This window comes from Acomys minous (genome assembly GCF_964271855.1).
Source record: "Acomys minous genome assembly, chromosome: 19".
Classification (NCBI taxonomy): Eukaryota; Metazoa; Chordata; class Mammalia; order Rodentia; family Muridae; genus Acomys; species Acomys minous.
Window position 1 is genome coordinate 27,483,608 of NC_140499.1, and position 12,566 is coordinate 27,496,173.

Sequence of the window (12,566 nt, forward strand, 5' to 3'; positions counted from 1 at the left end):
AAGAAATTGCACCTAAGCTTTGGACATCTTTACTAGATGCTCTAAAAGTTGCGTGCTCATGGCTTTGTATACTAAACAAAGAATGTTTGAAAACACCATTGTGTATATCTTAAACTGTTTAGGCTACCTTTAACTTTGCATTGTAGTAATCAAATCATTTTTATATAAACATTGAAGTATGCACATGAGCACAAACATCAACACATGTAATTGAATGTGTATGTACATACATTAATCTAAAATATGAGAAAAAGTCTTTGTATAAAAACACACATTACAAGTATGCAGGGGTAAGTCTGAATAAAAATAGTTTTATATGCTTTCACTAAAACAATTATGAACATAAATTCCATGGTTACAGAATGCTGTTTCCTCTACTGGTGTAAATTCAGAATAAGCAGAAATGTAACTCCATGGATAGTATTTTAAAGAAATACTAATTGTTATGCCTGTTTAAATTATATATATACATAATTATATATATATATATATATATATATATATATATATATATATATATATATATATAATATAAAAGATCTTAGAAAAAAGGGGGTGGGTAATAAAGTGTATCCTGACTACCTTGCACAAGGAAAGATAAACAAATAGAAACAACAAAATGAGACCAGTCAGACAGGGAGCACATTAGCCACAGGAAGAACAAAGGACCACAGAACATTCTCCAGCACTTCCTCTATTTCATAGGCAAGCAGAAGGCTCTGCCTTGTTAAATCTCATGGGTCTAGTGGAAAAATAACAATATAAAAAATATGCACCTCTGGCAACATCTGCTAGAGACACATGTCAACAAATGAACACTATATTGGTTCTAGAGACTAAACAGCAGGCTTTGAAAAGCCCACGTTAGTAAAAACAGAAGGAATTGTTAGTAACAAGGTTACCGAAATAAACACTTTGTTTGGCTTTTAACAAAAAAGTCAACTTTGGGTATATATTAAATGTCATTGAGACTAAACACACTGAGTTGGTGAATTATTCAAAATTAAAAGTATCATTTGCACTTTGGGCGATAATCTATGAACTCAATGATTTTATTAATTGGGAAGTTACTAAAACATCTTATTTGAAAGTGGCCAGAATGTAAGAGATAAAATATACTGTAGCTATGCCAATCATTTACTCTTTGGATGTTAGAAATAAGAGTTTTTAAAATGTTGCCATTACTTAATCCCATCTGAAAACTTCCCAGTGTTTTCTAACTCTGACTTAACAGCTGTAGAACTGTCAGGAAGACTTTCCTTCAGTAGGTTTGTTTGCAGTTACCTCTTTTGCAAGTTGAAGTATAACAAACATGAAGAAACATTTGAAACAACCTAGGTTCAGAAGTAGACATCTTTTTCAAATATCATTTGAAAGTCTCACTAAGCAGTAACATTTCTTTCATAGTTTTTATGTAAATCTGTGCTTTTCCTAATTGATCCAGATAGTTTTATCCAGAGATATTTTAACAGAATTGTAAGGGGAATGCACACACTGTCAAAAATCATCGCTGTGTTAAAATAGCCACAAAGTACAAGGAAAAATGATTAGAATTACTACCATTGCATATAAATGTGGTTTATAGAGATAAAGCCCCATATTTGGAGTTTTATGGGCAATTTCTCCCATGCCGATGTTGTATTGTGATGATTTAAACAGTTTTATTCATCAACAAGTGTAATACCAAAGAGGTGGTTCATCAATAGATGTCATACCAAACTGTATACATTTTTTCAGGAAAAACCAAACAACAATGAAAACAAAGTGACATTGCAAACATGGAACTTCCTGACAAAGGATGAAACAATATTTAACCTAACAAATTATCGATGATTTTTACTCAAACATAGTTCCTAGGATTGTCTTGTAAATAAGAGCCCCTAGAAATTCTTTAATGTATTCAAGAAAATTAGGGTATGTGAATGGATCTCAATGGTAGAGTGCTTGCCTGGCTTTTGCAAAGCCCTGAGTTTGATCTCAAGCTACACACACACACACACACACACACACACACACACACACACACACACACACAGAGTACTTCCCCGTCATTTGTTCTGATGCTCTGAGTATAAGCCATTGAAAGATGAGTGACAGCCATGTTGATCACTACAGGAAAACAATCCAAGGCCAATCTAAAGTAAAGTTATTTCTGCCCCCCTTGGCCACAATAATGACTTTTTTCCAGAAAAATTAAAAAATATACTTTTCACAGTATAGATGTCCCCAGTAGGTAAAGCTATGTTTACAGACCCCCTATATACAGAAAACACTTTGGTCTTCTATTTGAAGGTCCTTAGTCATGATGAGAAATGTAGAGAATGATATCCAGTTGTCAATGCCCTTAGTCTTTTTCTCTTACCTCAACAGGTAGGCCCTGGACTCAAGATCTGTCAGCTTGCTGCACTTTATGGCTTCCACATTAGCTTGCTACAAACACATGGAGTTACCAGTAAATTGCTCAGAAATTAATTTGAATACACTAAAGCATGTGAATAGAAATAACTAATTCCTTTAGTCCATTTCCAATGTTGTGTTTTCTTGAAATAAACATCCATTTTGTATCTCAGTCCTGGGCAGATGGCCAAGATTTTGATGCATTAAGTTCATAATTCTTTAGAGTCTTCTGGTACAACTTCTAGTATTATCTGTAATGTTCTGGTTATTCTGTCTACAAAGAAATAAGGAGAGATTAAAATTCATGAAAGTCACAATGGCATAAAAATAGAAAAATGTGAATTATTTGGGGATGATACGAGAGTGCACAGCAACCTTCTTTGCAGCTCACTTTCAAGAATTATTTACTTCATTATAATTGTATCATGCTCAATTAATTTACTTGTCACTTCTACAACTTCCCATGATGCTTCCTCAGTAAGAATATATTAATATTTCGCATTCAAATAAGAACATTTATTTATGAACCAGGAGGCTGAAAATATTTTGAGACAATGGGACCAAGATATAAATAAATGTTTACAAATATGCTTCATGTTCAGCTCAAAATGGGTTTATTCTTTTTTCACATAGGAGATGACAACTAATTTCTCAGGACAGTCAGGAGGAGAGTATTAGTTCCACTGTCCAATCTGTGGTACTATTGAACAAATTACCTTAATTAACAAGGCCTTGTCTGTCTCATGAATAGAACTGGGAAACCTGGACTAATTTGGGTCATTAAGGTCTGGTCCTTAGACCAATCATATTAAGTACCCTCCAAAATTCCAAATTTGCTCCAAGTTCAATTCTTAGTCTCCTAATTTAGAAGCTGCAGGTTTAGCCCAGCAAAAGGTAACTAACAGACACCACAATATAAGAAGAACCTGTGGGTTGTATTACTTCTAAGGGCACTTTTGACTCACAGCCCTAAAGTGCTGATGGTTTCAGGGATATACATTTTCTTGTTCTCGCCAATCCCCATAGAACATTTTCAAAAGTCTCCTCCTCACCTTAGAGAAGCCCAGGTTCCATCCTCTTGAAGGTTTCAGACTCAAATCATCTCCCCTCTAGACAACCTTTCTCTCCTCTGATGACTTGTTACTCTAACAGGCCCTGGCAAACAGTATTTAACTGCAGTTTCAAAGCTACGGTCCTCCTCGGCTCTCGTCTCATTGTGGTTTTTCTAAATTCCTACCTTTTGAACACTTGGTCTCCATCTGTTATCATTTAGGAAGGTTGTGGAAGGCTTAGGGGTGCAGCCTCACTGAGAATGCACATGAATACAGGCAGCCTGGGAGACTTCATAACCAAGCCTTACTTTCTATAGGGCCTCTGCTTGGTTTCTGCTCCCTCGCTCAAGACAGGATGGCCAGCCAATCACAAACCTCCTCCAGTTCTGCCTTTTATACCAAGATGGGTTGTAGTCACTCAAACTGTGAACCAAAATAGCCCTTCTCCCTTAAGTTGCCGCTTATCAGGTGTGTTGTCACGGAACAAAGAAAAGTAACAAATATAATCATAATCCCTGGGGTAGTTTCATTGAGCACGTTGTTGTTGTTGTTGTTGTTGTTGTTGTTGTTGTTGTTGTTGTCAAACCCATGTTTATTGTAAAGGGTCTATGTACAGTACTGCCAAATGATAAACCTTACATACTTATTAAAGAAATTGTATTTTATAACAGCCCACTCTACCATTAAAGCAACAATCAAGCCCCATATTTGCAGAAAAGAACATGGCAAATTAAAAAAGCATGAAAATAGGCTTACAGGGAAATTATCTATCATCCATATGGGGAAGGTAGCTTTTATACACAGACAAGGAGCCAAGCCATCTGATACTAGCAGACTACAATATAGAAGAAAAAAACAACAGTTAAAGAAACATGGCCTCAAGCCCATGTTTCAAAGGCATCCCTGTGTATCCCCAAAAGCTAATCTCTACAACCTTGCCTTCTCACTCAGCCTTGGTCCTCCACTCCTGACATCACAGCTCTTTCCTAGTGTTTTCCCACAATGTAGGTGTTCAATGTGTTGCCTTCTCTTATCTCTTGCTCCCCAGTGTGAGAACTTTGTATCCATTCCAGACAATGGCAGCAACTGGGGTGGCTCTGTTTGCATGTGTCCTTTTGAAAGAATAGCTAGGATTCATCTCCTTTTCACAGAGCAAGACCCAATATGCATGGTTCTGTTCTGCCAACATTCCCCCCAGGGTCTTCTCAGCTCTCTCTTCGGGGTCCCAGTGGTGGCATAACTTTTATCATGATGGAGTGTTCAACAACAAGATTGGTGTTGGCATTACATACTCAATGGTTTCCCAACTTTTCCTTCTAGACTCTCCTGCATCTAGCAAGAATCCCTTTAGCTACACCTGTGGGGCTGGCACAGGTGCTCAGTGGAGCCAAAGAAGCTTCTAGAAGCACTGTAGAACACTTGGCTTCAGAGTATGATAGATCCTAATCACACTTGCAATAAGATTAGTGGCCAAACAATAATAAATCTATATCATTACCTCTTCAAATAAAGGTCTTTATGGCAATGCAGTCGTTTCAGTTTTGCTCTCATGTTGCCTTGCTATTCTTAAGTAAACTGGAGCTACACCTGACTTTGCAAAATCTCCCTCACCCTATCACACCTAGTATCCTGAGGGGAGCAACAGCTAAGAGGGTGAGCTTGGGAAGCAGAACAAAGCTACCCTGCCCCCAGAAATTACATTATAAATAACAGTATATTCTCTTAAATGGGGAGGTAAGTGATTTCATACAAACAATATTTACTCAGTAGAACATTTCTGAGGCATCTACATATATGCATGAACATAAATATGCATATACATAAATGCATTGAGCAGCTCTCAGTGGCCTGTTCTAAATGAAGCTGTCTTGACACCCTTTGAGCAGCATTGCAAGCTTGCCACCCACAAAGACGGACTCTAGGCATTCTGCTCATCTTAATGAAAGCAGAGTATTTTTTCTTTTTCTTTCTTTCTTTTTAAAATAACAATCAAAGATTTTGTTTAAACAAGGCTGCCTTCCAGATATTTACCTGAGCAAGAGAGGCCGACAGCCAGCCCTCCTAGTGGCTCTCAGCCATGACAGGGCTGGACCAAGTTCAACAGCTGCTGCTAGCCCTGGCCTGAATTTTGTGGGTCTAGGACCTCTGGATATCCAAACAAATCAGAAAAGAACCTGCCCCCAAGCTTCTCTGTCTGTAAATAAATAAATAATAGAAACACACAAGCAGAAGAATTAACTACCCGGTTTACAGATGGAGGAGAGAGCTTTCTGCATATCTGACTATCCCCTTAAGAGAGAGCTTTCTTCTAGCTCTGGGAATGCTGTCACAGAAAGTGGTTCAATACTGGCATCCTGTGGCCAGAGACATTCATCAAATCTCTAGAAATCTTGCAGTCCTTGGACTCAGAGCACTCCCTGGCTGTCCGTGCCAAGTAGCCTAGTCTCTGATGATGTCTAGTTACAACCCCGGCAAGGTGCATTTTGGTAAACTGTCACATTTTCCCAGGGTTAATCCACTCACACATATTAAGGGCAAAGGAAAAAACTAACATTTAAAACTAGAGAATTTAACCAAGCCAAACAACAAGATGTTAAAGAACAGAACAAACTGCTCTGAGCAAGGCTCTTCTGCCTCTGGGCTCACGTGGAGGTGAAGCCTTCTCTCTAACAGAAAGTCTGTCTTTGGGGGAAGGGCTGGGTACTGCTGTAGGACTCTCTTCTTTTGTCTGTGTGTTTGTTTTGGCCAAAGGCTAAAAAAAAAATACTTGCTACTGCAGTAATAAATATTATGAATTTTCTTTATTTTACTACAAGAGCGCTGCCTAAGAGGAAAATCAAACAGAATTACAGAGGACTGCTATTCCCCCTCCCCCTCGCACCCTCACTTTCAAAGTGTCTATAAAGATAAAGAGCAGCAATGATCACAGTTTAAAGCAGAGTGGTCAGCAGTGTCCCTGGTAGGAGGCAGCAGCGACCGAACTAACCATCACCCTGGGTTTCCTCCACCGCAGTTCAGTCCACAAATGGCTAACACTAAACACAGTGACCTTGGGGATGTTCAAAACATCATTAGAGGCAAAAAAAAAAACCACAGCAAATCCTCCAAAATTACCTGAGCACAGAAAGGCAAAAAAAGAAAGATCACGAATGAAAAGGACTGATCTGAACTGACAGAGTAGCCTGGAGCACGCCTGTGTTAGCAAGAGGGAGAGGCTGGCTAGAATTGGCTGACTGCACAGGGAAAGGCAGAAACCTTCTAAGTGGGAGAAAATGATGAACTTGCCCTCCGATCACTCCATGCTCCCTCCCAAAGGCTGCTGGCTCGTTTGCTCTTCTAGGCTATGCTCAAGGATTCTAGCTGTCTGTGTACCTCAGTCTCAAGGATGACTCCTAACTCAGTCCTAAACGTAAATAATTTAACAAAACTTCTCACTTCAGAAGATTATAGTCAGTGTCTCCAATAGAGAAAACCTAACTAAATGTAATCTATAGAAAAATCAATACAGCTTCTCAGAATACAGAGGCTATGTGCTCAGTTAATCAGAGTATTTCTGTTAGGATTGAAATCCTAATTTACATAGCAACATTTCTTTCAGGAATAGTGCTGCCAGCTGGAAAGTAAAACAATAGTGGTAGAAAAATCTGAAGATGTCAAATGCCAATTCAAAGGCAGTGAAGAGTTAGGGCAAAACTGTTTTAAATGGCTGTAAATTTGTTATTGAAATACATTAGAGATCCAACACATATATCTTTTTGTTATTGTTTTGTACCAATACTCACATTACTTTTTGAAATTTTCCCCAGGTATCCCTAGACTTTTAATGTAAATGTTTACATTTTTGAGAATTTCATGTATAAGTACTGTATTTACATTATTTTTATCCTTCTCCCTCTCCAACAACCAACTCCTACCATGTCCCAATTCTTTTAAAATGTATGGATTCTTGTTTAATTATCGTTTTTACATATATACATACATGTGTAACATACTGAGCCCATTTAATGCTGATGGTATGGATATGTAGGGCTGACCGCCTGGGATTGGGTAGCCCATCATGAGGCTTGGTCGAGAGGTAGACCAGTTCTCCCTGTCTCACCAACCATTGAGTGCCTGTGAGACTACCTCCATGGTACCTCTGCTGTCATTCTGCAAGTCTTGTTTAGGTGAGCATATTGATGAGATTTTATGAGCATAGAGCTTCGTGATAGAGTTTCCTCCTTTGGATTTTTAAGATTGGCCATGGTAAACTATATACATTAAAACCAAATACAGAACAAAGAGGAATTTGTATCCTAAACACACAAAATACACTAACAAAGCATATCAGATTTTTTAAATGCATTTTATGTGACAAAGCCCATGTTGCTATAACAAAATACCAGATGTAAAACTACTTCAGTGAGGAAAGTTTTATTTAAGCTGACGCAGCCTTCCTGTGTCAAGGCTTTCCAGGATTAATCCACTGGTGGGTGTTTTGCTGAATTTGTCACCTGAAGCTGGGTTTGTTTGGAAGAAACAGCTGATTGAAGACTGCATTAAAAAGATATTTTTACCCCTAGTCCCTTGCTCTGTGGGTTTCCATTTCCTAACTACAGCTTTGCTTCATCAGGTACCCTCTGGGCTCTAAAAGCAAACAGCTATCACAGTCAGAGTAGTAATGAAGCAAATGCTGCTCTTGACAGGTCCTGAAGGGAGGGGACAACCATGAAGATGCGTGGGATGAAACTTCTGAAACCATAGACCAAGCAAGCCGTTCTTCTCCTAAACTGCCATGGCAACGAGAACCCAACACAGTGGATTTTGATGTCCAGCAAATGTGTGTTCAGGTTCTAGATGTAAGGCTCGAGACTCTGTATACTCAGTTCGAAAATTTCCCCCTTGCTGGGTCCTGGCTTTCTCACCCGGGTCAGAAAAACAGAATCTGAGACCTGGGTCCTGAGAACTGATCTGAGATGGTGGGGGAAAAACTCGTGAGTTCCCCCTGACACCAAGCTTGTCTAAGGCATCTCTGACCAAGTGACCTTCTATATTTCCTCCTCCGCATCTCAACTGGCTACCAAGTTGAGCTACGTTTTCCTCCTTTGTGATTTTAGCTTCCTCTTGGTCCTGCTAATGTGCCTGGCACTCAGACATTCCCCAGTGCTCATCACTATCCTTAAAGTAACCACCCATGTCCTTTCTCAGTCTTCAGCCTCAACCTTCCCTCTCCCGTCCCCCAGTGTCCAGTATTGGCTTTTCAAAAACAACTGTCTGGATCTGAGCTCCAGCACATTTACATGTCTTTTAAAAGCCATCCACATGACTTGTAAAGTGAGATGAATTCTCTGGTGACATAACTCTAAGTCTATATACCATGGACTACTTCAAATGGTTGTTAGAAGGGGCTTGCGCATGTGCAAACATATAGAAACCACACAAGAAATGTGAGTGAACGGTTATTCCCATCACTGTTTTTTCCTCTTACCAGAAACCCCCGTGGCTCACTTTTCCTAGCAAGGCAGTATTACAGCCACGATGTTTAAGACATTTACAGACTTCCATCTCAACTCCCAAGAAACCTTACGACATTGGTCAACTTAACGTTATGACAGTCACTAGATTGTGTTCAACCAAAAAGAACAAACATTATGTCACTAGGGGATTCAAAGGAGCAGTGAAGGCCATTCACAGCTTCTGCCTAAAGAAGTTGTTCTATCTCTAAAACGCCAGTGACCACAACCACCTGAATTAAATACCCAACAGGATTCAATGGCTGCACTCTACACAAACTTCCTGTCTTTCTCCCCATGGCTGCAATTACAATGCAGCAGTTTCCTTTAACTGACCATTGTACCACTCGTGGCTTTACTCTTTAAGAGTTTCAGTATTATATGCATACATTTTTATGAGTTTTCTATAACACGGTCTTTCACCAGGCCCAAGATGCTTAACTGTCTTACCTGATAGTTGTCTGAACCACTTGGGTTTCTTGTCCCATATAATGAAAAGATAATATGCAGGGACCCCAGTCAGTGTGATAAGGAAGCCGACCCCGGTGCTAAATGGGTCCGAGTAAAGGGAAAGGACGACCATGAAGAAGCAGGTGAAGGAAAACAGTGCTGGGATGAACAGAGGTACCTGAAACACAGCCAAAGGAAAACAGATTCACATGACTTCCAGAGATAAGGAATGGAGACATCAGTCACGTGACTGGATCATCACGGAACATGCGCGAGTGCAGTTTCTTAACTTGCCTTGTTGTAGAATGTTTGAATTGGCTCGAGCTAGGAAAGTGTGGTTCCTAGTGGATGATCTACTCAAATTTCTTTACTAGTGAAATATCATTATGATTTATGGGGTTTGTCCTAAAAGATTGGTCCTTTTGTAATTATGATTAGAATCCACTTTCACATGGAGTCAAGAGGGCCAGTGGCTTTGTTACATGTTCAAACCTTTCAGCGAATATCGATTTCTTGCTGAGAGTCACAATAAGACCCTATGGGAATAAGAGAGGCCAACTCCTAGTCAACAGCTAATAAAGATGCTGCAAGCATGTGGCAATGAATACAATTAGAAACAAATCCCGGCTACATGACTGGCAGCATTATCTGTGCTGTGCCTTAGAAGCAAATAAATAGTGAGATCACGTTGACCCACGGACGTCTGGGGCTGGTGACAAGGCTGCAATCCAGTCCTCCCAAAGGTAAATGCTGATTAGAGTAAGTGGTCCTCCTACTCGGTGGTATACTCTTTCTTTGGCATTTCCTATTTCTTTAGACACTGGTTCTCAAACTTCCGAATGATGCAATGCTTTAATACAGATGCTCATGTTGCGGTGACGCCCCAATCATAACATTGTTTTCACTGCTACTTCATAACTGTAATTTTGATACTGTTATGAATTTTAATGTAAATACTTTGTGGGCTTGGTGGTCTTAGGCAGCCCCTGGGAAAGGGTCATTCGATCCCCAAAGGGGTCTTGACCCACAAGAGAAGAATTGCTGCTTTAGGGTATATGGAGTGAAACAGCCACAATGTTAACAAGTTACAATAAGGTCTAAAATACCTAAGCTGTAAATCAGCCCCCTTTGCCAAGCTTTAATCAATGAAGTGCTCGCCCTTTCACAGCCCAGCTGTTTGCAACCATCTACTGTGAAGACAGGGCTCTTTCACCTTCTGAGCATACCCAAGCTACGCATGAAGACCTAACGTGAGAAGTAGCTTTTAACCCTATCTGTTCTCAACACATAAAGCCTGTGACAAATTCACTATATCATACTTAAAAATGTATAGATTTTTCCCAGATCAAGTGCAACAGAAGGCAAGAGTCAAATGTTTTACTGTGAAGGACCCTGCCCTGCCCTATCTCCCCCATCATCAAGTTATGACAAAAAAAAAAAGAGGTACAGGTATTAGGAGGGAGATTTATGGAAACCCATCAAGATTGCTGAGGTTACCTTGAAAGGACGATGCATATCTGGGCGTTTGTAGCGAAGATAAATCAATCCTGCAACTGCCAGCCCCATAAAAAGCCACCTGGCAAAACTGAGGAAATTCAGAAGGCTGTAGAGGTCTCCAGAGAAGAGCATTATCATCGTCAAGGGATGCTGGGATGGAGGAGGGGAAACAAAGTTACACAGGGAACTAAAAGGGAGCAGGTATATATGGAACACCAACACGGCCTCACATTGTAAGTGCTCTTTCTGTGCTTATCTGGAATGATAAGCTACTATCCTGACCAAATTCTAGATTCCTCAAGCTTCTTTTCCATAGTCTGTTCTGTTCAGCAACTAAGCCTCCATTGGAGCATGCTGCCACCACCCTGGTTTCAGATGGGACTGTATGTGACTTGACTGTTTTTGTTACTTTGTCAGCTCCTTTTTCATTGGGGAGGAGACAGTCTCTCTCTCTCTCTCTCTCTCTCTCTCTCTCTCTCTCTCTCTCTCTCTCTCTCTGTGTGTGTGTGTGTGTGTGTGTGTGTGTCTGTGTGTGTGTGTCTGTGTGTGTATGTGTGTGTGTGTGTGTGTGTGTGTGTGTGTGTGTGTAAGGGTGTCCAACTACATGCAGGTGCACATGTGTATAAGTTCAGGGGTGTTTGTAAATGCATGTGGAGGCCACAAGACAACCTTGGCTGTTGTCCTCAGTGTTTCATCCCTCAAGTAACTTCTACCTTGTGAGATTAGGGTCTCTCGCTGGCCTAGAATTAGCCTGGTAGGCTAGGCTGGCTGGGCCAGCTATCTGCAGGGATCCTCCTGTCTCTGCATCCCCAGTGCTGGGCTTGTTACTGCAGGTTACCATGGCAGCCTTGGCTCAGAGGGACCACACTCAGGTTCTCGTGCTTGCGAGACTAGCAGTGTGTATGTGGGTACACCCTGGCCCTGACAGTGTGTCTTCAAAGACTAAAAATCAAAAGGACATCCAATCACCCAAAAATCAAAGCAGAATGAGTTATTAGTAACTGCTGATCATAAATATTAAGTGCCATTCCTGGAAAACTCAAAAGAAGTTCTTAAGTGATTCCTGAGTTCTTCTGGGACCCACACACAGGAAACAACCTTGTGAAGATGACTCTCCTGGCTCCTGAATGTAAAACATTGACCTTTTCCTGCTCCAGGTCAACTCTCCCCTTGGGCTAGCTGCTCATGACCCTCGAGACTGGAAAGGAGTAAAGCATGGAAAACAGCAGAGCAGGACTGTGCAACTGAGGAAGCCAAGGACAGTGTGACTGACAGCAGAGGCATCCAAGGGAAGCCCTCCTCGTGGAGTAATACATCCCATTCCCACAAGTGATGTTAGCTTCCAGATTCTGCCCAGAGTGTGTGCGTACTTTAAAAAGAAATTTCAAGGAAACATTCTCAAGCAAATTAAATGCATGGAGAAGGAAAAAAAACAATGTTCAATGCATCCTAGGGCATTCTCGACAGCAGATTCTGCTTAAGAAAAATGTCCCTAAAATCAGAGGAAAAAATGACTGTAGCATTGCCGGTGGCTATTTGAAGGCTCTTAAACCTTTTACAGCCTTTTGTATCCCACATTTCACAAATATTGTTCCCAGCATAGAGAATTCCTCAGCTTCAATTTACATTTGTGGTTTTTCTTTCTTCTCTTCAAGGTTTGCTCTCACCGGTCTCAGTT

At 40.4% G+C, this 12,566-nt stretch overlaps 1 protein-coding gene across 1 annotated transcript in view; it reads right to left on the minus strand.

Annotated features, from left to right (window-relative positions):
* Positions 1-539: 539 nt before the first annotated feature.
* The window catches only part of SLC7A11 (solute carrier family 7 member 11), a 75,877-nt gene continuing 63,850 nt past the window's right edge, over positions 540-12,566 (minus strand). The window contains exons 10-12 of the mRNA XM_084768644.1: positions 10,889-11,038; positions 9,392-9,569; positions 540-2,671 (exon numbers count right to left, since the gene is read on the minus strand). Coding sequence (XP_084624770.1) covers positions 2,607-2,671; positions 9,392-9,569; positions 10,889-11,038 — 393 coding nt within the window. The 3' untranslated portion in view covers positions 540-2,606. The remainder of the gene's footprint in view (positions 2,672-9,391; positions 9,570-10,888; positions 11,039-12,566) is intronic.